At 41.3% G+C, this 26785-nt stretch overlaps 1 protein-coding gene across 30 annotated transcripts in view; it reads left to right on the forward strand.

The window, feature by feature from the left end:
• CADPS (calcium dependent secretion activator) overlaps nt 1-26785 on the forward strand; it is a 783217-nt gene that overhangs the window by 520881 nt on the left and 235551 nt on the right. For all 30 annotated transcript variants that reach the window (XR_007479444.1, XM_049715275.1, XM_049715276.1 and 27 more), the window contains 2 exons: nt 11563-11796; nt 16724-16845. Coding sequence is in view for 29 of the 30 variants with exons in the window: in XM_049715275.1 (XP_049571232.1) it covers nt 11563-11796; nt 16724-16845 (356 nt within the window). In the remaining variant the exon portion in view is untranslated. The remainder of the gene's footprint in view (nt 1-11562; nt 11797-16723; nt 16846-26785) is intronic.

Raw genomic sequence — 26785 nt, forward strand, 5'->3', positions numbered from 1 at the left:
GCAAAAAAAAAAAAAAAAAAAAATTCAGGGACTTCCCTGGTGGCACAGTGGTTGGGAATCTACCTGTAAACGCAGGGGACACGGATTCGAGCCCTGGTCCGGGAAGATCCCACATGCCGCAGAGCAACTAAGCCTGTGAGCCACAACTGCTGAGCCAGCGCTCTGGAGTCTGCAAGCCACAACTACTGAGCCCGCATGCCTAGAGCCCATGCTCCGCAACAGAAGAAGCCACCGCAATGAGAAACCCATGCACCGCAGCGAAGAGTCGTCCCTGCTCGCCACAACTAGAGAAAGCCCTCGCACAGCAATGAAGACCCAACTCAGCCATAAATAAATAAACAAGCACTCTTACTTAAAAAAAAAAAATTAAATACAAAGAAAAAATATTAAAAGCAGCAAGGGAAAAACAACAAATAACACAAAAGTGAATCTCCATAAGGTTAACAGCTGATTTCAGCAGAAACTCTGCAAGCCAGAAGGGAGTGGCCGGACATATTAAAAGTGATGAAGAAGAAAAACCTACAGCCAAGATTACTCTACCCAGCAAGGATCTCATTCAGATTTGATAGAGATTTTAAGGCCTTTACAGACAAGCAAAAGCTAAGAGAATTCAGCCTCCCCAAACCAGCTCTACAACAAGTGCTAAAGGAACTTCTCTAGGCAGGAAACACAAGAGAAGGAAAAGACCTACAATAACAAGCCCAAAACAATTTAGAAAATTGTAATAGGAACATACATGTCGATAATTACCTTAAATGTAAATGGATTAAATGCTCCAACCAAAAGACACAGATTGGCTGAATGGATACAAAAACAAGACCCATATATATGCTGTCTACAAGAGACCCACTTCAGACCTAGAGACACATACAGACTGAAAGTGAGGGGATGGAAAAAGATATTCCAAGCAAATGGAAATCAAACAAAAACTGGAGTAGCAGTTCTCATATCAGACAAAATAGACTTTAAAACAAAGACTATTAGAAGAGACAAAGAAGGACACTGCATAATGATCAAAGGATCAATCCAAGGAGAAGATATAATAATTGTAAATATTTATGCACCCAACGTAGGAGCACCTCAATACATAAGGTAAATACTAACAGCCATAAAAGGGGAAATCGACAGGGATGCAATCATAGTAGGGGACTTTAACATCCCACTTTCACCAATGGACAGATCATCCAAAATGAAAATAAATAAGGAAACACAAGCTTTAAATGATATATTAAACAAGATGGACTTGATTGATATTTATAGGACATTCCATCCAAAAACAACAGAATACGCATTTTTCTCAAATGCTCATGGAACATTCTCCAGGACAGATATTATCTTGGGTCACAAATCAAGCCTTGGTAAATTTAAGAAAACTGAAATCGTATCAAGTATCTTCTCCGACCACAACGCTATGAGACTAGATACCAAATACAGGGGAAAATCTGTAAAAAATACAAACACATGGAGGCTAAACAATACACTACTTAATAACCAAGAGATCACTGAAGAAATCAAAGAGGAAATCAAAAAATACCTAGAAACACATGACAGTGAAAGACGATGACCCAAAACCTATAGGATACAGCAAAAGCATTTTGAAGAGGGAAGTTTATAGCAATACAATCCTACCTTAAGAAACAAGAAACATCTCAAATAAACAACCTAACCGTACACCTAAAGCTATTAGAGAAAGAAGAACAAAAAAAAACCCAAACTTAGCAGAAGGAAAGAAATCATAAAGATCAGATCAGAAATAAATGAAAAAGAAATGAAGGAAACGATAGCAAAGATCAATAAAACTAAAAACTGGTTTTTTGAGAAGATAAACAAAATTGATAAACCATTAACTAGACCCATCAAGAAAAAAAGGGAGAAGACTCAAATCAGCAGAATTAGAAATGAAAAAGGAGAAGTAACAACTGATTGCAGAAATGCAAAGGATCATGAGAGATTACTACAAGCAACTCTATGCCAATAAGATGGACAACCTGGAAGAAATGGACAAATTCTTAGAAATGCACAACCTTCCAAGACTGAACCAGGAAGAAATAGAAAATATGAACAGACCAATCACAAGCACTGAAATTGAAACCGTGATTAAAATTTTTCCAACAAACAAAACCCCAGGACCAGATGGCTTAACAGGCAAATTCTATCAAACATTTAGAGAAGAGCTAGCACCTATCCTTCTCAAACTCTTCCAAAATATAGCAGAGGGAGGAACACTCCCAAACGCATTCTACGAGGCCACCGTCACCCTGATACCAAAACCAGACAAAGATGTCACAAAGAAAGAAAACTACAGGCCAATATCACCGATGAACGTAGATGCAAAAATCCTCAACAAAATACTAACAAACAGAATCCAGCAGCACATTAAAAGGATCATACACCATGATCAAGTGGGGTTTATCCCAGGAATGCAAGGATTCTTCAATATACACAAATCAATCAATGTGATACACCATATTAACAAATTGAAGGAGAAATCCATATGATCATCTCAATAGATGCAGAGAAAGCTTTCGAAAATTCAACACCCATTTATGATAAAAACCCTCCAGAAAGTAGGCATAGAGGGAACTTTCCTCAACACAATAAAGGCCGTATATGACAAACCCACAGCCAACATCATCCTCCATGGTGAAAAACTGAAAGCATTTCCTCTAAGATCAGGAACAAGACAAGGTTGCCCATTCTCACCACTATTATTCAACATAGTTTTGGAAGTTTTAGCCACAGCAATCAGAGAAGAAAGAGAAATAAAAGGAATCCAAATCGGAAAAGAAGAAGTAAAGCTGTCACTGTTTGCAGATGACATGATACTATACATAGAGAATCCTAAAGATGCTACAAGAAAACTAGAAGAGCTGATCAATGAATTTGGTAAAGTAACAGGATACAAAATTAATGCACAGAAATCTAGCATTCCTATACACTAATGATGAAAAATCTGAAAGTGAAATTAAGAAAACTCTCCCATTTACCATTGCAACCAAAGAATAAAATATCTAGGAATAAACCTACCTAAGGAGACAAAAGACCTGTATGCAGAAAATTATAAGATACTGATGAAAGAAATTAATGATGATATAAAGAGATGGAGAGATATACCATGTTCTTGGACTGGAAGAATCAACATTGTGAAAAGGACTATACTACCCAAAGCAATCTACAGATTCAGTGGAATCCGTATTAAACTACCACTGGCATTTTTCACAGAACTAGAACAAAATATTGCACAATTTGTATGGAAACACAAAAGACCCCGAATAGCCAAAGCAATCTTGAGAAAGAAAAATGGAGCTGGAAGAATCAGGCTCCCTGACTTCAGACTATACTACAAAGGTACAGTAATCAAGACAATATGGTACTGGCACAAAAACAGAAATATGGAACAGATCAATGGAACAGGATAGAAAGCCCAGAGATAAACCCACACATGTATGGTCACCTTATCTTTGATAAAGAAGGCAAGAATATACAGTGGAGAAAAGACAGCCTCTTCAATAAGTGGTACTGGGAAGACTGGACAGCTACATGTAAAAGAATGAAATTAGAACACTCCCTAACACCATACACAAAAATAAACTGAAAGTGGATTAAAGACCTAAATGTAAGGCCAGACACTATCAAACTCTTAGAGGAAAACATAGAACACTGTATGACATAAATCACAGCAAGGTCCTTTTTGACCCACCTCCTAGAGAAATGGAAATAACAAAAATAAACAAACGGGACCTAATGAAACTTAAAAGCTTTTGCACAGCAAAGGAAACCAAAAAGATGAAAAGACCACCCTCAAAATGGGAGAAAATATTTGCAAATGAAGCAACTGACAAAGGATTAATCTCCAAAATTTACAAGCAGCTCATGCAGCTCAATATCAAAAAAACGAACAACCCAATCCAAAAATGGGCAGAAGACCTAAATAGACATTTCTCCAAAGATACACAGATTGCCAACAAACACATGAAAGGATGCTCAACATCACTAATCATTAGGGAAATGCAAATCAAAACTACAATGAGGTATCACCCCACACCAGTCAGAATGGCCATCATCAAAAAATCTACAAACAGTAAATGCTGGAGAGGGTGTGGAGAAAAGGGAACACTCTTGCACTGCTGGTGGGGATGTAAATTGGTACAACCACTAGGGAGAACAGTATGGAGGTTCCTTAAAAAACTCTAAATAGAACTATCATACTACCCAGCAATCCCACTGCTGGGCATATACCCTGAGAAAACCATAATTCAAGATGATACATGCACCCCAGTGTTCATTGCAGCTCTATTTACAATAGCCAGGACATGGAAACAACCTAAGTGTCCATTGACAGATGAATGGATAAAGAAGATGTGGCACATATATACAATGGAATATCACTCAGTCATAAAAAGAAACGAAACTGAGTTATTTGTAGTGAGGTGGATGGACCTAGAGTCTGTCATACAGAGTGAAGTAAGTCAGAGAAAAACAAATACCGTATGCTAACACATATATATGGAATCTAAAAAAAAAAAAATGTCATGAAGAACCTAGGGGCAAGTCGAGAATAAAGATGCAGACCTACTAGAGAATGGACTTGAGGTTACAGGGAAGGGGAATGGTAAGCTGGGACAAAGTGAGAGAGCTGCGTGGACATATATACACTACCAAACGTAAAATAGATAGCTAGTGGGAAGCAGCCGCATAGCACAGAGAATTCAGCTCGGTGCTTTGTGACCACCTAGAGGGGTGGGATAGGGAGGGTCGAAGGGAGGGAGACGCAAGGGGGAAGAGATATGGGGACATATATATATGTATAATTGATTCACTTTGTTATAAAGCAGAAACTAACACACCACTGTAAAGCAATTATACTCCAATAAAGATGTTAAAAAAACCCAAAAAACTCTCTCCCTTGGCCCACACCACTGGGTATTTTGATACCTAATAGGATGTTACTGACAACTTAGAACTAGACTTTCTTGGACAATGAAATAGGCAACTAAAGTAAATCTTGGGCAAAGTATACGGAGGGTATATTTCAAAGTATATGGAGGGTATATTTAAACATTCAGGAGGATTTCTATGGGAATCTTCCCACTACTATCTCCTGTTCTCCTGGAAATTGACTGTCTTCTTTTGCAATATTCGTTCATGCCAATGGCCCCCTTGCCACAGTTACTTGGTTCTGGAAGTGGACTCCTCACCCAAATGGAACCAGTCACATCTCCCAGCCTGCCCCGGCCATTAGTGATTGGTCCAGAAATGGATGCAACTAAACCAATGAAGCCCTTCACAGGGACCTGTGGACTGTAGGCCAACAGAGCTATGTCTTGTAGTCGTAGAAAGATGTCTGCAGCCATGTTCATTTCTTCAGTGTAGGGGAAAGAAGATAAAAGAGTGAAGCTAACATACATACAAAGATAAACAGAATATACTGAGATCCTCAGGGTGTTCAAGACACTGAATCTACTTCTTCCTGATCGTCAACTGTGTAACTGTTTTTCCTTCAGTTTAGTTGGATTCCAAGAAAAGGAAATTCTACTTCTGCTTAAACCAGCCTGGCTAATACTGAGGAAGAGTGAGAAGTATCTCATCTACTAAAAATTAAATATCAAGTTTTCAGATACAGGCTAGTTCCTGAAAAGATATTGAAACAAAGCACCCATGCTTATCTTCTTTTAGCATGCCCTGATTTTTCTATTTGTAGCATCACAGTGAATTTTATTGAGGGTGTGCAATTCAACCCATATGGCTAAACGTCAGCTCCTGTAAATATCATAACCAGAAATTCCTGGAGATAGATGTCATCCATCATACATAATTCACTGTGTTCTCTGAATTATAAGATGGGTAGAGTGTCTTCATTGCAAATTAGAAGCACCAACTCAAGGAAGCTTTTAAGAGAGGGTATTGATTCTAGGGAGCAAGGAATGTCTCACAGAGCCCATGGGCAAGGTACAGCCAAGACCTAGGAAGGGAGTGGAGCCAGGGGCCACCAAGTGGTCAGGACTTTCCCCCTTCCCTTGAGCCTGTGTGTCCCATTCATTATTCCTTCTTTCTCTGCAGACCATCTTTCTTTGCTTCTCAGATGGGAAACATGGCTGTTCCACAGTTCTCCGTGTTTCCAGGATGGCCAAATAGAAAAACATTTAGCCAGTCAACCTCTGTCTCAAATCTTTCTCCCAATCTCCTCTTTCTGCTTTTCTCATTACCCCCTCACATTCACAATTTCAAGAGTCAGTCTTCTGACTGGCCCCGCTTAGTTCAAGGGCCAACCCCTAGAGCAGTCGATCAGTCCACCGTGGAAAGGGGGTGAGGTCTCAGTGAACACGTGGATGCTAGAGATACATCACTGAGGGAGAGGGTGGTACCGACAAGGTAGGGCTCTGGGTGGGGTGATCATTATGAATTGGGAGCCCCTCGAAGATGTGTGCAAAGTAACTGTTGCTTATGCGCTGTTTACTATGTGCCCAACTCTCTTCTAAGCATTTTACATTTGAGAACCTACCTAACCCTCCAACAACTTTATGAGAAGGGTGCTCCCAGGATCCCCAGGTCATAGAGGCGGCCGAAGCACAGACATTAGAGGCCTTGGCCAAGCTCATTCACTGACCAGAACCTTCTCTCTTCACCAGTATGCACACTGCCATTACAAAATGCCTTCCCAAACATAGAGCCTCATTTCCCCATGGCCCCAATCCAAAGATCCAACATGCCCTTCACCCAGGACTTCACCTTTCTGCATCCTGACCTCTCTCTCTGCTGATCAGTCTTTATTAATTTGCCCTGGCTATGCAATTCGCGTAAACTCTCATTTAGACCTGTGACAAATGATCCTGCGAGTTAACGATGATTCTCCGCAGTTCAGGCACATCAAAGAGTTTAAGTGACGTATCAAAGTTGACACAGCTAGTAAGTAGAAAGCCGAGTGCTTTAATTCCAAGTTTCACGTTCTTTCTTTTGAGTAGTCAGATGACAGGCAGTTATATCAGGACAAGACTGCCCCCAGCTCTTCCCTCCCTGACGGTTGCCCCTCCGGGAAACTGCTTTCTCTCTTGCACGAAAATTTGCTGTGCCTTCCCTTCAGTTTATCCAGAAGCCCAAAGGAAGCAAAAGCAGCAGGCAGGATGGGCTCCTGGAATTCTGAATCCCTTCCACTTTGATTTCCTTGGCACCTGGGAAAGAGGTGGTGGGGACCTAGGTGGTTCCGCCAGCAGCATTCTTATCCTCACGTGCTTACAGAAGGCAAATGTTTGTCTTTTCTTCCTGGGAGAGAAGGGAGGCAAGTGCAAGGTGGCTTTCCTCTACCCGCAACCCTACCCTGTAATCTATCAGTTCAGTCACACCAACATCCAACGAACGAATCATCAGAGACGGCTGTGTGAGCCCTCATCAGATACGCTGCCTTAAAAGATCCATGAAGAGATCTGAATGCATTTTTTAAATGTGGTAGAAAAGACTTCTTAATCCCTGCTCAAACATTTTCCCAAATCCTCTCATGTTGACGTTAAAGAGTCCCCAAATTTCACCCAGGAGTTAAGCCTAAGTTATTTAAATTGTGTGATTAGAAGTTGACATTGGAGCTTAAGCTTAAACAGGCAGCTTGTGGCATTAGTGCTGCTGTGATATTTGCCAGTCCTTTTGGCCACGTTTTGGGTAAAATTCCAAAATTCTTGAGCTGATTATATAAGACAAATACTACAGCTTTTAAAATAAAGGTAGAGGTCTGGGAGTGAAACACCATTGTTTTTTCAAGCTGTCTTTTCAGTGGGGAGTTGCCATTTAAACCGCATTCTCTGCAGAAGCAAAATGACCATCTCATACCACGGTCCCATTGCAGGTACTAATGATGTGCCTAGGTGAGAAGTGACATCCACATATTTCCCTGATGGAAAATTTCTGCTCCATACATTGCCAACAATCAGATAAAAGTGGAATCCTCTCCTACCAGAGAATGATAGCACCCCCAGCTTACAAATGAATGTTGTTGTACGTGGCATCTCCCCTGTGTCCAAGCACATGGTAGAAATTTAGTTCAATTTTTGGCCTGCAAGAATGTGTGTAGGGAGCATCTCCCTGACTCTGGCCTTTGTAAGGCAGCTAAGAACCCAGAGGAATCTGAGTTCAAAGAAAAATCTAAATGCCAAGGGCGTTCATTCAAGGAAAAGGAAGTCCACCTAAATCAAAGAAGCTGAGGAAGTAAAACTAAGCCACTTAAGGACAGCTTTGAGTAAAAGGACCAATCCAGGAAACTACTAATATAATACCTGTGCCCAAAATGCCTTCTAATGTCTGTGAGGCTGCTTTTGAAATGTGTTTATAGTGGGGCTGCCATTGAAAACCCCTTTAGAAAGTCAGCCTAGATTGACAGAATGCTATTCCTTCTCAAGGCTTAAGTACTCAGAGTAGAAAATGGCCTTGTTTTCCCTTGCAGACTTCAGTGGGTTTTTTTTTTAATTTATTATTTATTTATTATATATATATATATTTTTTTGTCTTCATTGCTGTGCGCGGGCTTTCTCTAGTTGAGGCGAGCAGGGGCTACTCTTTGTTGTGGTGCGTGGGCTTCTCACTGCGGTGGCTTCTCTTTTTGCGGAGCACGGGCTCTAGGCACGCGGGCTTCAGTAGTTGTGGCTCTCGGGCTCTAGAGCGCAGGCTCAGTAGTTGTGGCGCACGGGCTTAGTTGCTCCACAGTATGAGGGATCTTCCTGGACCAGGGATTGAACCCATGTCCCGTGCATTGGCAGATGGATTCTTAAGCCCTGCACCACCAGGGAAGTCCCCAGACTTCAGTTTTATAAGCATCTTTTTATGATGTCATTAGGAACTGTCCAAGTTCTGGGAGGAGTGGTCATTCTTTGGATTTTTCCAATATTCTCCTGCAGAAAGTTTGGTGGATGCCAGCTCTGGGCCAGAGCTGTGGTATCTGTAATCACTGGATCTTCTTCCAAAATTTCAAGACTGTGGAGTTAAAAGGCCTTGAGTGAGTCCCAAAGATGGGTGTGATGAAGGGACCGCACTTGATAGTTAGGCTGATTGGCAGGAGAGAACCCACTTCACAGACACAATGGTTTTTCTCTCCATCTCCATGGCAACTGCAGGGCCAGCCGCTGCCAGTAAAATCAAAGATACACTTACCCAGCTCCTCCAATATCCCATATAGTTATAAGGTTTGGGCCCCAGTACCAGGAGGAAAGAGATAGATCAGTGTCCCAGCCTTCAGGCTGTTAGTATGTAACCTGTGCTGCTTGGCAGCCTTTAACATCAATTAACTTACCTCATTCTTCTCTTCACTCGTTAGAATGACCATGTTCAAAAGAAGAGGGGGAAGTATTTTGTGATCACGTTCAGTTATACAGACCTTCTTGGATTCATGGTTGCCTATTACATATTTCTCAGAAAAAAGCAAATGAAAGTGGCCCTGTCTCAGCCAACTCAACCCGGTGTCAAACGCTTCCTCATCCATCAGACTCTCAGCCTAAGGGTCACCTCCTCCGGAAGGCTACCCCTGATTCTCTCAGGAAGAGATCACTTCTCATCTACTTCCATCAGCCATCTACCTTGACGTTTCCTTAAAGATCTTTCTCTCTGCTAGCTGTAAAACTCCAGAACAGTTCGCATCCTTTCATCATGATCTCCCCACGCCTAACACTGTGCCAGGCAGAGCTTGGGTGGCAGTAAATATTTTCTAAGTGATGATGGCCCAGCAGCTCAGGGCCTTTGTCATAAAGGATACCCACGTTTTTGAGGCTCACATTTGTCCTCTGATTGAGCCCAAGAATGATAAAACGCCAGCCCACTGTGCAAAAGTTTCGAAGATATGAGTCTTGAGTATTGAAAGGAAAATAAGAGAATCTCAGGCATCTAAACTGCAAGAGGAATAACTTGGCTTCCTTAGAATTAGAAAACCAATAAAAGTCAAAGCTCCTTTCTGTGACTCTAAATACCCTCCTCTCTCTTCTTCTCTTCCTTCCCTCCTCCCTCCCTCCTTCCTTCCTCTCTCTCACAGTCTCTCTACCACCTCTATCTCCCCATCTCTTTCTCGCTCTTTGTCAAGTTCTTACGCTGCTTCCACTTGGTCCAACATGGACAATATGGCATCCACCCAAGAGTCTATCTTTATGATCTTACTGTTGCAGTTTCACCACTGATCGCAATCTCAACATCTCTCAGTTCAATTGCTTGAGTGATTAAATCCAGTTGATTGCTGGCCACTTAGTAGAATTAGCTGGATGACTTTAAGTCAGGTGCCCACATATTAGACATCTTATTTTTCTGCCACCCAGAATTGGCAAACCAATTCATGTTCCGTGGGACCCAGGTGGAGTTCTACCCTGAGCCACAGGGACAGAGGAAATAACGCAGGCCTAAGCGATTCAACATGATATCACTGGCCATGGAAACTGGTTCAGGGTATGCACGTAAGTCAGACTTCAGGTGAGGATTCTGAGATACAAGATCCTCCATCTTCTGTGAGCATTACAGGAGGAGATGTTCACTCTTCCTTTAGATAGTGTGATGTGGTGTTGTGAGGTACAGATCTTTAGCAATCTTTTTGTCACATTAGAAGGAGCCAGACTGAGCATGAAGCCAGCCCAGAAGAACCCAAACCAAGTTTTGGAGGAAAAACTCAGTTATAATGATATTATCTGACTCCTAATTCCAGTCTTGTCTGAAGCTGGTTCTACCCTAGGACATTTTCAAACCTATACATTCCTTCATTGTTTAAGCCAGTTCAAGTGGATTTTTCTGTCACTTGCAAAAAAAAAAAAAAGTCAAACTGATTTGATTTGCCACTCACCTGCTCATTTATGGAGCTGGGCTGCAGAGAGCACATTCATGTTTGAAGTGGGAAATGATTCTTTGAGAAGGTGATTGATCCAAACTCTGTTCATCTGAGGCACCTGGACAACTCAGAGGTATGAAGTTGGCTAAAGCATGTTGCCATTACAACTGAACTCTTAAGGAATGAAAAAATATAGAGTTCAGTTCTGATACTGAATTGCTTTATCTTCTCTTCTAAGGAATTTTAATTATGTTTTTCATCACTTGTTTAATTTTTTTTCAATTTTTCTTCAAAACAGTTAACTATTCTTCTTAGAAATAGCCACAGGCTGTGTTTGAAACATCTCAAATGAGCTCCTTTTGAATTATTCATGTGAAAAAATCTCTATAGATATCCAGAAATAGGGTGCTTTTCTGTCTCCTCAGCTTAAAAACAACTGGCTGCATTTTGCTGAAAAGAAAAACTGTTTGAATTGAGACCGGATTTGAAGAACATCACCCCATTTTTCTTTCCGTAGATCACATTTGCTGGAGAAAACTTGGGTGGGGGGAATAGAACTATAATAAAATATTTGCCTCTTTCTTACTATATGTTTATGTATGTGTTTCTTACCTGTTAGAGATTATAAATAACTAGAAGGCAGGCAGCTGTCTACTCAACCCAGCTGAACATTTTTCTAGCACGATGCCACAATATCTGGGCAAATGTCACTAGTGGTAGATGTCAGCAGAGCTCTGGACTGTGTTTACTCCTCTGCTCATTCCTTTCTCTTTCTTTACAAGGAACGCAAATTTCCCAAGTTTGTATCCAAAGAAATGGAAAACATGTACATTGAAGAGCTGAAGTCATCCGTCAACCTGCTCATGGCTAATTTGGAGAGCATGCCAGTTTCCAAAGGCGGCGAGTTCAAGCTTCAGAAACTCAAACGCAGCCACAACGCTTCCATCATCGACATGGGTGAGGAGAGTGAAAACCAGCTCTCCAAGTCAGACGTCGTGTTATCTTTCTCCCTGGAGGTAAAAGCCCTAGACCCTTGAAAGTTTCCTGGCATCGCAGGCAGGACATGGGTGGTGAGATGCCTCACAATCAGCTTGTTTTCCTCCTTGCACCCCAGGAGCAGTTATTAAAATAACAGCTTACTAAGCGTAGCTCAGCTAATCGGCAAGTAATTTCCCATCTCCAGGAGACCATACTTTTTCCTTAGGAAATGTAGTCCTAAGAACCACTTACTAAATTTAATGTTGGATTACTTTCCCCAACTTAAAGCAGCCCTTAAGGGTTTTGTAAATACCTTGTGCAATTTAGAGAGTTTAACATTTTGGCAACCTGTGTTACAAAAAAAGCAATCTAGTATCATTTCATGGTGGGTTGTCAATTTTCTCTCCCATTCTCTCTCCCTCTGGCTGCCCCATTAGAGAGTCCCTTGTTGCAGTGGAGACTCTTTTAGTTTGTCTCATCACCCCAAGAAAGAACCCATTTTGGCCAGAACTGTGGCAGAAGGCTCAACATGTCAATATTTCTCTGTAACTTTTACTCACATGTTTGTTTATCATATGTATAATCTAAGGAGTAGATCTGATCTAACTACGTCAGAATTATTGAAAACTGGTTCAGTATGCACATTTCCTGTGCCACCCAGAACTGTTGACCCAGAGCTCTAGAGGATGAGAATATAAAATGGTGCGATCACTTTAGAAAACAGTTTGGTGGTTTCTCAAAAAGGTAAACATAAAATTACCATGTGATCCAGCAATTCCACTCCTAGATATCTACCCAAGAGAGATGAAAACACGTCACCACAAAGACTTGCTTACAAATGTTTATAGCAGCATTATTCATATAGCCCAAAATGGAAACAACCTAAATGTCTACCAGCTGGTGAAAGGGCAAAATGTGGTTCATCCGTATGATAGAATACGCTTCACCAATTAAAAGGAACAAGCTACTGATACATGCTTTGATTTAGATGAACCTCCAAAACAGTATGCTTAGTGAAAGAAGCCAGACACAAGAGGCCACATATTGTTTGATTCCATTGATATGAAATGTCCAGAAAAGGTAAATATCCAGAAACAGAAAGTAGGTTAGTGTTGCCTGGGGCAGGAGGTAGAAACGGACATAAGGGACCTTATTGGGGGAGATAAAACTGTTCTGAAACTGATTTATGATGATGGTTTCTACAACCTAGTAAACTTATTTATTTATTTTTAATATTTATTTATTTATTTGGTTGCACCAGGTCTTAGTTGCGGCAGGCGGACTCCTTAGGTGTGGCTTGCAGGCTCCCTAGTTGCAGCACATGGGCCACTTAGTTGCAGCTCGCTAGCTCCTTAGCTGCGGCACGTGGCCTCCTTAGTTGTAGCATGCGAACTCTTAGTTGTGGCATGCATGTAGGATCTAGTTCCTCAATCAGGGGTCGAACCCAGTCCCCCTGCATTGGGAGCGTGGAGTGTTCACCACTGTGCCACCAGGGAAGTCCCTAAATCACTGTATTGTACACTTGAAATGTGTGAATTATATGATATGTAAAATATGCCTCAATAAAATTGTCAGGAATGAGAGCTCTAGGCAGAGTATAGCCCTGGAATGTGCATTTTAATGAGCTGCCCAGGTACTTCTTACACTCCAAAGTTTGAGAACCATTCGTAGCATATGAAAGCTCAACCCCAAAAGGATTTTGTGATAATCCAACATTTAGGGAAACCAAGAGAATAGATCCGATTTCTATAGATTTCATTAAAATTTGTAAAGACTAAATTAATATTTGAGAACATCATTAAGGCTTGCTGTGAATTAACTGCAGGTAATTTGTTTTACTGTGCTCAGTTCAGATTGAGATAGTCACATTACAGGGTTTTCAACATGTATTTTGCAGGTGGAAGAGGCAGTATTCCATTAAATATAGAGCACTTGGTGTGTGAAAAACTCATCAGTGTAATTTCACACAAACTTCCTTTCTTTTTTTTTTTTTTAATACCGCCACCTGAGATACTGAATGCTTTTTCTTAGGTGTCTTTGGATTTGATTACTGCCAATTAAAGGTGGCAATTTATTTCCTACTGCCTCTTGTCTTCCTCCTGAAAGGTGGGGGGGGGAAGTGGTTTATTGATATTCATGGAGCTTTTAAATCTGCAATTTTCTAATTCTTCGTCAGTACTCAATATTACACAGCTGATTATCTAAAATATAGATGTGGGTGAGTCCCCAACCGTACTGCCAGACGTACATGATTCAAACAGGCTGTAACTTGGAAGTACAAGTACCGAATGAAATGCTCTAGGGTTCCCAAATACTGTTTAATCAGAACACTAAATTGCACATCATACTAAACCAGCCAGCAAAAAGCATTGAGTATCTATTTGTGAATGTGTTTTGGCAGACACAGTTAGGGGGGTAAAAAGAGAGAGAGAGAGGCCTGTCACAGCATCAGGGCAGACTAGGTTTGAATTTGCAGGTTGGTACAAGACTTATTTTGTGTAATTATAGAATTGCATGGCTAGAAGGGACAGCAGAGAATAGTTACCTGGAGTAAGAGAACTGAGGTCCAGGATTACAAGTGACATGGCCCTGGGTGGGTGGAGTGCTCTGATGAAAACTAATAGGTATTTGTAGAATCCTTCACCATCATTCACTCAGTGAATCCTCACAACAGTCTTTCAAGGCATTTGCAGATGTGGAAACAAAGCCTTGGAGTGGTTAAGAACCTAGCAAATGATTACACAGCTAGTGAAAATGCAGATTCGGGATTTGAATGCATCTTTAAAATTCTAAAAATTGTATTCTTTCTCCAGTGCCTCTCATTTCTTTTCATTTGATGGTTCTTTCCACCCAGTGTAAAAATTTCCATTACATACATCATCTCATATGATCCTCACACAACGGCCATGGAGAGAGAGAGAAGATGTATCGTTATCCCCACTATACAGATGAGGAAACTGAGGCTCAGGAGATTTGAAAGAAAAGTACAGTGACTTCAAGGTCAAGATCTGCCCAACATCACATGAGTAGTACCCTGGCTCCTGGATCAGCAGCATCAGGGAAATGGTTAGAAATGAAAAGTCTTACATACACACACTACTATATATAACATAGATAACCAACAAGGACCTACTGTATAGCACAGGGAACTCTACTCAATATCCTGGGATAACCTATATGAGAAAAGAATCTGGAAAAGAATGAATATATGTATATATACAACTGAATCACTTTGCTGTACACCTGAAACTAGTACAACATTGTAAATCAACTATACTCGAACACAATTTTTTAAAAAAAGAAAGAAAATGAAAAGTCTTGGACTCCACCCCAGATCTCCTTGTCAGCAACTCGGGAGGTGAAGCCCAGCCGTGTCTGGGCGATTCTGATTCACACTAAGTTTGAGAACCCCTGGGCTATTAAGCAGCAAAACTGACCTGTGAATCCTGATTCAATGCCAGCCCTATTGTACTTCCTTGCATCAAGCCCATTAAAAAGCGTACATTTTTTGCACACCCACATCCTTCTTGTGTAATGCCATTACCTCTTTTGGAGTACAATCCAGTAATTTTTTTTTTTAATATACCTTGGTCTTTAGAGATCTCTGATTGTGAGTCATTTGTTTCTGATTTTTAAATCATTGTCTCTCTCCTCTCCTCCCCTCTGTCCCCTCCTCTCCTCTCTTCTCCCTTCTCTCTGATGAGCAGCACCTACCACTAAATATGAAAATAGCAGGTGATTGAATGGAGTTTGAGGGTAGTGGTGGGAAATGCCAGGAATTATAAATGATATAACTTGTTCCATCAAAACACCAGCCTTTTCCCTCAGTCTAGACAGAGAGTATGCAACTGCAGGCTTTTTTTTTTTGACCCAACAATGTTGGCCTGCACAGAGTTTGTGTATTTTATTTCTCCCCTTTAAAATTATTGTCAAAATTTCAAAATCAGATTTCTGACTTTGATTCTGATTCATATTTCCATTTCCCAGTAAGAGAAATTGGAGTCTTTGGCAACTCTGGACTGGGGTAAAACAAGGCAACAAAGGGCTGCAACTGAGTAGCAACTGCTCCCTTTAAATGGAGTGCTCCCGTTTGCCACAGTCCCCACTACTCCCTGTTGTATCTCTGACTCTCATGCTAAATGGTACTTGCCCTTTATCTTAGCAGTTGTGTTATCACTTATTTTATTGTAAAGAGGAAAGTAAATTCCTTGGCCTATGTGTCCATCACGTTCTGAGTTAAAAGCTAGACTATATATATTTTTTAAATAGGAGAGTCTATTTCTTGTGGAAATGAAAAATCATCTTATGTGTGTGTGTGTGTTTTTAATTTTTATTTATTTATTTATTTATTTTTGGCTGTGTTGGGTCTTCGTTGCTGCGCACGGGCTTTCTCTAGTTGCGGTGAGCGGGGGCTACTCTTCGTTGTGGGCGCACAGGCTTCTCCTTGCGGTGGCTTCTCTTGTTGCAGAGCATGGGCTCTAGGCGCGCGGGCTTCATAGTTGTGGCACACGGGCTCAGTAGTTGTGGCTCATGGGCTCTAGAGCACAGGCTCGGTAGTTGTGGTGCACGGGCTTAGTTGCTCCGCGGCATGTGGGATCTTCCCGGACCAGGGCTCGAACCCGTGTCCCCTGCATTGGCAGGCGGATTCTTAAGCCCTGTGCCACCAGGGAAGTCCCCATCCTATGTGTTTAACACAGAAAAGAGTAGCCCGTTTCATATAACCTTTCTAGCTCCTATGAGCATCTGAGTTAGTGAACTTTGTCTTTCCATCTGCAAGGCAATGAGATACACTATGAAGAATTGTATCTTCATGCTGGACTTGTCCCAGCATGGCTGGTAGAAACCTGAAAGAAACCATCAGGTACCAGTTGGGATTTTTGTAACTTCTTATGTATATATTTTCCCCGGGTGATGCTGCCCATAGACTTTGGCAATAACCTCTGCTGTGTGTGACTCTGTTTCCAGGTGGTGATCATGGAAGTCCAAGGCCTCAAATCTTTAGCTCCAAATCGCATTGTATATTGCACGATGGAGGTGGAAGGAGGAGAGAAACTACAGACCGACCAGGCCGAGGCTTCAAAACCAACGTAAGTTATGTTTCTCCGTGGTTCATCTTCCAGAAGATTCTTCTCATTGGCACCATTTTGGCCAACTGCAGATTAAAGGTTTGGTTTCCCCAGAAGGTTATATGAGACATACACCTTGTTTATTTTCCAAACAAAATGACTTGACTACATTTTTATTTGGCAGCCTTAATAAGGTTTCCAACTCCTTCAGAGAGGAGAACAGAAGGACATTTAAGACACAGCCTCCTTTCTGGAGGCTCTATGTATCACCTTAGAGAGTTTAGTCACAACCTGCAGGCTTCAATAGGATGTGTAGGAGACTTTGATAGAAATCTGTTTTCATTATATTTACCAAATAATACTTGGTTTATAGTATGTACAGTTTTTTTTCAAAATCTTTCTCTGTGCCACAGTTATGACTGTATCAGCAAAGCAGTATGTTACATTAGGCACAATCTATTAATTTGTTAGGTCAACACATATTTGTCAAATGCTCACTGTGCCTGTGTACAGGGTGCTGTTGAACAGTGGAAAGGAAAATAGTCCCTATTGTTGCCCTGCAGAGCTTATAGTTGAGTGGGGGAGCAGAAACATAATTGCACAAATTTATAGTTACAAATAGATATGAATGCTGAGAAAGAAAGAGTGCTTTGTGAGGAGACAGCAGGGGGACCTGAGCCAGTTTGTGGAGACAGAGTAGGAGCAAGCCTTCTTGAGGAGTTATAAGACATTTGGTCTAATATTTAAAAGTTGAGCCAAACGGGTTGGGAGTAGAAAGAACATTCCAGGCAGAGTCAGCTTGTGCAAAGGCCCTGTGGTCAGCAGAGACCCTGTGGCAAGGAGGCATTGAAAGAAGGCCAGTGGGGCTGGAGTCCAGAGAACGAGGTATGCCATAAGCTGCCAGTGAGGCAGGAAGGGGCTACACCATGAAGGACCTTGCTAGGCCCCGGAGAGGAAGGACGGGCATGTATGATTAGATATGTGTTCTGAGAAGATTACTCTGCCTGCAGTGGAGAAGGCCAGAGTCGATGCAGGAGACCAGTTAGTATTCTATTGCGTTGGTTCCCAGGAGCGATGATGATGAGAGTCAATAGACTCTCAGGCTGCAAAAATTCTTGAGAGATCGCCACTCTCTTTCCTCCCTCCCCGCTGCCTCTCTCCTTTTCTTTTCTATCTCAATTAAGCCGGCCGAGGCTAATGAGCATCTTTTTTATTGTTGTTAATTCAGAAGAAAGTCATAAAAAGGATAACCCATGACGGCAGCTCACTGCCTCTCCTCCCTCAAAGCACTAGGAGACGTTTGGCAGAACAGGAATACCGTACCAGGATGTTCAAACAAAATAGTTCAAAGAAAGCACTGAATGTCTCCCTGACTAGAGAAAAATCTGAGGGCATTGTATGCCTTCAAGTGGTGCTTTGCATGAATAGGCAAAGGCCTCAGATGCTCCGATCTGGGTGCAATTAACAAGTGTCTGGAGGAGGAGACGGAAACCAAAGCAACATGTTGCACACCATCCTTCCTCCCTTTTTGTAAACTGAGTTTCAATCTGAAAATGAATGCAACTTCTTTTTTACCACCATTGATGAAAATCCCAGTTTTTCCCCCAACTGTCACCACAGCCCGATCATAATCAATGCTATTATGCTGTTGCATTATTTATATGTGCCTTTGAAAAATGTGTCACGTAGGGGGAATAAAAACCTCTCTGGTGTTTACACTAACCTTTTAAGATGTCGAGCCCAATATGGTATCATATGTTAGAGAAGGAAGGAGAAAGCTCTGATTATTCTAACAGGCTGTTGTTTCATTTAGGCTCTTGTAACTCAAAATGTAATTTAGTTTATTGGGTTTAAAGGTTTCAGTTACCAGAGTAAGTGATGAAGCTGATTTTCATGTGCGTATGAAGGTTTAAAACAGAGTTTCAGATTAGAAATAAATATGGAATGCTTTGGTCGAACTACTTGATATGCTTATATTTCACATATACACTTACTCATATCCATCCACATGCATTATGTCCATATGAATACATCTCACACTGAAGAAGTATAATTTTTTTATTCCTCTTCAGTCAGTGAGGGGGTATTACCAAAACCCCACAGAGGGCTTGTTTGTGTTTTAATACAGTAAGAACGCAACTTTCATAACTCACGTCAAGTCAAATCAGTCTGTAGTGGCTATCCAAAGTGCTGTGTTGAGAAGTGTTCTGAAGCGAAGTCTGTATTCAGAGGAAAATGATGCATGATCGACTCATACAGGAAGACGTACATGTGCCCTGTATTTGCCATTTTTAGAGTATCTCAAAGAGATATACCCAGAGTATGAAATCTACCAAAATGCATGTCTCTTCTTGTCTCTTCTTTTCTCCTTTCTAATATATACATTCTCCTTATAATCTCTACTCAGCTGCCTTCTAAAACCAAATTCTTCTTCCACTTCTTTTCTTTGCCGTTTTCTTGGTCATAATTCGCTGCTAATACTTCTCCTCTGCCTCCACTTTTGTCTTGAGATGATGAATGAGCCTGTTTGTGCAGGTGCATTTTCTTCCTCGTCTCATGTTTGTACTTATTCTGCATCCTCTCCACCCTTTCTTTTCTTTGAAGCTTATATTTCTTCTCTTTTCCCTCCCTGCTTCTACTCGCAGTTTTTCCCATTACTGATCTCTAGCTGTCGTCTCTGCTACTTGATTTTGATTATCCCAAAAAGTACCCTTTGGAGGGTCATCTTTCATGTGTCCTAATAACTCCACTTCATCATCTGACAAATTTAGCCTTTTTCCTGCCCTGTTCATCTTCTGATTCTTGTCTTTGACGATTCCTACAGCTAGCCGATGTCCATACTTTATTGATACATTCTAAAACCAAGATTCCATTCAAGCCTGTTTTATTTACTGCTTATAAATTCTCTTGTTGCTGCTACCAAGTATTTTACCCAGTAACTGGAACTCTAATATCTTATCCTATAACGTGTCTACAAGGAATTTGGCTTTTTCTTTTTTTTCCAAGTACAGTCACAAAAGCAGGAGTACACTGCATGCCCCAGTTTGTCCAAGAGTGTTTTTTAGAACTCTAATATGTAGACTACTCCAAGAAAAACAAGGATGGGGAGAGCGGTATTACAGTCAAGTGAGGCTGGGAAATGCCAGACATTACATTTTTTCTGAGTTATTTACAGCGTACTTTGGCATTTTAAAGGCTTTGAGGATTTAATTATAGAAAATAAAGCTTTTTACCTTTGTTTATTCATGAGTTTCCCAAACTTTTTTTCCCAAACTACCACCTATTAGCATCCATTGGAAATGCTGTTCTATATTGTTGAAACCTAGCAGTGGAGGGTCCAAGCTCTCTGTCACCTCCTCTATCAAGGTCACCTCTTCACTTATAACCAGGGCCCTGCCCCCAAGTGGTCATTTTGAATTAGGTGCATAATATAAGAAGGCTGTTTTCATGAGTGAGATGTGTTTTGTGGTTGGAAAACATGGCGCTGTGTGTGTGTGTGTGTGTGTGTGTGTGTGTGTGTGTGTAGCCCCCTCTCATCCTTCATTTTACCAGTCTCTTTGCTACACATGGGTTATTTCCAAGCCGACTGTGGATCCTCTCAATGCTGTTGTCCTCTTCTCCTGGGTTTTTAATGCAGGAAGCCAGAATATGAAAATCAGAATTTTTCACGAGATGTATTTACTTTCAAAAGTATTGCCTCCATTTGTGAGGCATCATTGCTGCTTCTAGCAGGAAGCCACTGAGGGTGCTGAGGCAGGGCATGAGTAATTGAAACCCTGTTTTGTGGTGAGCAATCTCAGGGAGTCATGGAAATGCAGAAGGGAAATACCTTGTGGATTCAAGAACCCAGATATACTTGTCCACCTCCTAAGAAATAGAACGGAGGAATTTTCTTACCATAAGACAGTGTTTTTCTTTTTTTTTCAATTTTTGTTGAAATATCGTTGATTTACAATGTTGTGTTAGTTTCAGGTGTACAGCAAAGTAATTCAGTTATATATATATATATTCTTTTTGAATATTCTCTTCCATTATAGTTTTTTTTTTTTTTTTTACAAGATATTGAGTAGAGTTCCCTGTGCTATACAGTAGGTCCTTGTTGGTTACCTATTTTATATATAGTAGTTTGTATCTGCTAACCCCAAACTCCTAATTTATCCCTCCCCCGCCCAACCTTCCCCTTTGGTAACTATAAGTTTGTTTTCTATGTCTGTGAGTCTGTTTCTGTTTAGTAAATACAATAAGTCCCCTACATACGAACAAGTTCCATTCCGGGAATGCGTTCGTAAGTCCAATTTGTTCATGAGTCCAACACAGTTAGCCAAGGTACCCAACTAACACAATCGGCTATATAGTACTGTACTGTAATAGGTTTATAATACTTTTCACACAAATAATACATAAAAACAAACATTTTTAATCTTACGTCACAGTACCTTGAAAAGTACAGTACAGTACCAGCTATATCATCACTGCTTTTATGCTTGCTTCTGGACATGTGGGCTTGAAATAAAGATGCTGTACTACTGTACTCTATACAGTACCGTACAGTAAAGTACACAAAAGCACAACAACTTGTAGAGGATGCACGCACGTGACAGTCCACGCCAGAAACATGAACTAACTTACGTGATTGGACATGCAAACTCACATTCACTTCTTTGAAAGTTCGCAACTTGAAGGTTTGTATATAGGGGACTTACTGTAGTTTCACTTCTGTCATATTTTAGATTCCACACATAAGTGATATCATATGGTGTTTGTCTTTCTCTTTCTGACACTGTTCCCTTAGTATGATCATCTCTAGGTCTATCCACGTGGCTGCGAATGGGATTATTTCATTCTTATTTATGGCTGAGTAATATTCCATTGTGTATGTATACCACTTCTTCTTTATCCATTTGTCTGTTGATGGACACTTAGGTTGCTTCCATGTCTTGGCTGTTGTAAACAGTGCTGCTAGGAACATTGGGCTTCATGTATCTTTTTGAATTAGAGTTTTCTCCAGGTATATGCCCTGAGGTGGGATTGCTGGATCATATGGTAGTTCTGTTTTTAGTTTCTTAAGGAAATTCCATACTGTTCTCCATAGTGGTTGTACCAGTTACGTTCCTACCAACAATGTAGGAGTGTTCCCTTTTCTCCACACCTTCTCCAGCATTTATTACTTGTAGACTTTTTTTTAAAAAAATATTAATTAATTAATTTATTTATTTAGGTTGTGCCAGGTCAGTTGCAGCTCGCAGGCTCCTTAGTTGTGGCATGCAAACTCTTGGTTGTGGCATGCATGTAGGATCTAGTTCCCTGACCAGTGATCAAACCCAGGCCCCCTGCATTGGGAGCACAAGTCTTAACCATTGTGCAACCGGGGGAGTCCCTACTTGTAGACTTTTTTGATGATGGCCATTCTGACTGGCGTGAGGTGGTACCTCATTGTGGTTTTGATTTGCATTTCTCTAATAATTAGCAATGTTGAGCATCTTTTCATGTTCTTTTTAGCCATCTGTATGTTTTATTTGGAGAAAATGAATTAATTTAAATGAAAAATAATATTAAGTAAAAAATAGCACAGGTGGTACCTAGATATGATAAACTATCATGAAACTATCTTGTTTGGTATGTGGAAATGGCATAGTTTGGGAAAACAATATACAAATTACTTTAATTTGGGAGAAATGATGTAAGGAAACCTGATACATTCCCTGAGTACAAGATATACTCCCAAATGACTGTCTTTCTCAGTGTTTTCTTTCAGTGCATGTTACCCTCCAATGAAAGCATGTCCTGAGGACTAAATACAAGAGAAATTTAAGTGATTTTGCTGAAAAGAAAGGCAGTTTGAGTTAGCAGCCCAATATTGTGCTAACTTCTCTGAAATGGTATTCTTCTGAGTTGAAACCAAGGGTGCCACTTGGTATTTGATTATTTAACAACTTTATTATTCCCTGACAAACTATGGGCTAAATTTATGATACATGGATTTCATTACTGTCAAGAATTTGAAAATACAATCAAACCATTTCCTGCCATTTTCCAAGAGAATAAGAAAATAAAATACCCTAACAGGTAAATCTTGCTATAGCCCTAGCATCTTCTAATGGCATCTTCTCTGATGAGAACATAGTTAAAAAAAAAAAAAAGAATAAAACACAATGGCTTGCTATGACATTTTCTTCTGTGAAATATCTTATTTGTCCTAATGGCACAATTCAGAGTGGATTGTGCTTATTAGGCCCAAATTATTCATAGAAATACAGTTCCATTAAATCGTCCCACATTAAGTCAGTTACAAGGTTAGAAAAGGAAGTCATGCCCTCCAATTTCTTCCCTCACGTATCATCTTCTTGATGGTACTTCCTTCCTCAATTTAGCTAAAAATATTTTCTGTGTACTTGGAATGGTTTATATGGAAACAGAGTACATTTCCTGAATGGCCCCTTTGAAATTTAGGTATAAGGGAATGATGTGAAGGGTAGGCACTTACATTTCCTCAACAAGTGTACATGGGGTGCTCTACTTGTAACCAACTAGTACTGGGGCTACAGCCATGAATAACACCTCAAGCCTTGGCCTCATGGAGCATACATTCTAGTAAAGGACACAGGCAACAAACAAGGAACAAATAAATATACAAGATAATAACAGAATGTAATTTGGTTCCATAAGAAATGAACAGGCTGCTACAGTACAAAGTAATGGGAACATACGTTACTCAAGTGGCCGAGGAAGTGCACTCAGAGTAGGTAATGCGTGACTTGATACCTGAAGGATGAGAAAGATCCAGCCATGAGAAGAGCTGGAAAAGCATTCCTGGCATAGGGAACAGCATGTGCAAAGGCTTTGAGGGAGGAAGGGGCTGGACGTGTTCCTGGACTGAAAATAGAGCAATGTGAATAGAGATTAGTCAGAGAGGGGGAATGTGCTACAGGAAGAGTCAAAAGATCAAGGCAGGACCAGACAACGCAGGGCCTTCTAGGCACATGAAGGGTCTTCATTCTAAGACCATGGAGAAACCATTGGAGGATTTTAAGCCAGGGAGGGTACGATTGGATTTCCACCTTGAAACCTGAAGCCTCTTCACGGCCCAGAGTAAACTTGAAAAGACAGGTGTATTAGTCAGCAAATAGGGAGCACGTACTGTCTGCCAGGCATTAGTGTAAATTGGGGGACAATACAGACATGGCCCTCGATGTTGTAGAGCCTGGAGAAAAGCTGGCTGGAAACATCTGAGTGCCTGGGCACAGAGTGATCAATTCTTCAGGGGCCACTATAGCTGCTGAGAACTGCAAAGCCACCAGATGGAAAAAAGAGGGAGGCCTCCTGAGATTCAGCTTTTTTTTTTTTTTTTTTTTTTTTTTTGTGGTATGCGGGCCTCTCACTGTTGTGGCCTCTCCTGTTGCAGAGCACAGGCTCCGGAGGCGCAGGCTCAGCGGCCATGGCTCACGGGCCCAGCCGCTCCGCGGCATGTGGGATCTTCCCGGACCAGGGCACGAACCCGTGTCCCCTGCATCGGCAGGTGGACTCTCAACCACTGCGCCACCAGGGAAGCCCTCAGCTTCTTTCTTGTCTACCTTTCTTGAAACTCCAGTTCAAGGTCACAGTCCAGAAGACATTTATGTAACACTAAGTGAAAGCCTGGATACCATTTCTCTCATTTTTCCTTTCTGAGGAAAAGGCTTAGCTTCATTCAAAGTTAATTAAATCTTAAATGGTAAAGGCCAACGTTGACCCAGAAATTCAATTTTGCTAGGTTCCCTGAAGACGTGTGGGTTGGGAGGAAGCACAGTTCTAATCACAGTTTGGGATGCTCAGAGACCAGAAAGCGTCGTCCAGAAGCCACAACTTGTGTTGAAAGCCAGTTTGTGTTTGCTTGTGAGCTGGAAGGTGAAAGCAGACTGGCTGCTAAAACAACAATCAGCAGGGTAGCCAGTAGAAAGGAACAGGATGCTAGAGAACAAGCTTTGGAGAAGGTGCTCCAAGTGCTGCATCCTCAGTTAGCCACCCTCTCTTATGTAGGTCACCAAGCTTTCTGGCTTTACCGTGTCCTGATAAGTGGTATCCAAGGCTCCTTCTCAAGAGTTTTATAGTTTTTTTTTTTCTTTATCTAGCTGATCCTGAGAAGAGCCATAATGGTAGAACTTAATGCAGAATTTTCAGGAATTTCAAGTAACAGCGAGTTGGTGAAATTTCTAGAGTTGGTAGGAGTTTCAGAAGTGGATAATCGAGTGGTGACTGGAGTTTGGCATTTAGACAGTGATGCTCCATCCAGTTGTGAGACATCCGTGAAAGTTCTGATTTCACGAGGAGTCCAACATTGGGTGGGTATGAAACAAGGATGTATCTTTTTTTTGAGGGGGGTGCCTCTCACTGTTGTGGCCTCTCCCGTTGCGGAGCACAGGCTCCGGACGCGCAGGCTCAGCGGCCATGGCTCATGGGACCAGCCGCTCCGCGGTATGTGGGATCTTCCCAGACCGGGGCACAAACCCGTGTCCCCTGCATCGGCAGGCGGACTCTCAACCACTGCGCCACCAGGGAAGCCCAAGGATGTATCTTTTTATAGCCCTTTAAGGACTAAGTGACAGTAGGTCCATTTCCTGTCTAGTTCAGCTCCTTGAGTACCTTGTCTGAGCTTACTTGCCAGTTACATCCGTTGATGACATGAACTGAGAAGTGGACTGATTGCCCAATCACTGTTCAGTGGAAATACGATTCAATACATGTCTCCCCAAGTGTGAAAAACTGCTGTAGTTGTTATTTAGTCATCAGGAAAAATATAGGATGGAATGTCATACCGTCACTTATCTGTAGGAATGAGATAGAGCCCAGAAACTCTAAATTCTCACTAATAAGAAAACAAGAGAGGCTTGGTTTAGATTCATTGGTGCATAGAAGCAGTACAGTGTTGTGGTCAAGAACACAGAATGGGAAGGCAAAGTGCTGGGTCTGAATCTCAGCTCTGTGACCTTGGGCAGGTCACCTAACTCTCTGTGCCTCATTTTCCACATTCTTGAGAAAATTAAATGAATTCACATATATAAAACACTTAAAACAGTGCCTGTCACATAGTAATCCTGCTGGCTATTATTATCATGGCTTCATTCTTGTTGAGAGGGAGAAGGGAGGAGGGAGGAGGGAGACATGCAAAAAAAAAGTGATCTGAGAGTGGCATGGACATATATACACTACCAAATGTAAAGTAGATAGCTAGTGGGAAGCAGCCACATAGCACAGGGAGATCAGCTCGGTGCTTTGTGACCACCTAGAGGGGTGGGATAGGGAGGGTGGGAGGGAGGGAGACTCAAGAGGGAGGAGATATGGGGATATATGTATATGTATAGCTGATTCACTTTCTTATACAGCAGAAACTAACACACCATTGTGAAGCAGTTATACTCCAATAAAGATGTTAAAAAAAAAGTGATCTGAGTCTAAAATAGTAATCACTAATATTGATCCAACACTTTCTATGGGCCAGGTACTATACTAAGTACTTCACAGTCAATGTCTTATTTCATGCCCTACTGAAATTATAATACAGGTTCTATTGCTATTCCATTTTACTGATGGAACTACTGAGATTCAGAGAGGTTAAGTGACTTGGTCAAAGTTGCACAGATAATACATAGCTAAGCCAGGAGCCAAACCCAAAGGCTGTAGTTTTTGCTCATTCTGCTCCCCTGCCTTTCTGAAGGAAATCACTTCCCTAGAAGAAAGTCTTTTAATTAGCATTAACTACTCAGCAAAACGATCTAAGAGGGCTCATTTCCTTTCCGTAAACTCAGTTATTTTGTGGGTTAAATCACTGCCCCTATTTAAATGGTGATGAATGTGCTGGCGCACAGGTGTTCCACGTCAGTGCACACGCTCAGCTCAGCAGGTGGAATTCAGCCCATAGGCAGCTGCTCTGTGAGGTGCTATGTGTGCAAGTCTGCAAAGATGAGCCAGAGGTGCTTACAGAATT

The sequence above is a fragment of the Orcinus orca genome, chromosome 10 (genome assembly GCF_937001465.1).
Source record: "Orcinus orca chromosome 10, mOrcOrc1.1, whole genome shotgun sequence".
In the NCBI taxonomy this organism is placed as follows: domain Eukaryota; kingdom Metazoa; phylum Chordata; class Mammalia; order Artiodactyla; family Delphinidae; genus Orcinus; species Orcinus orca.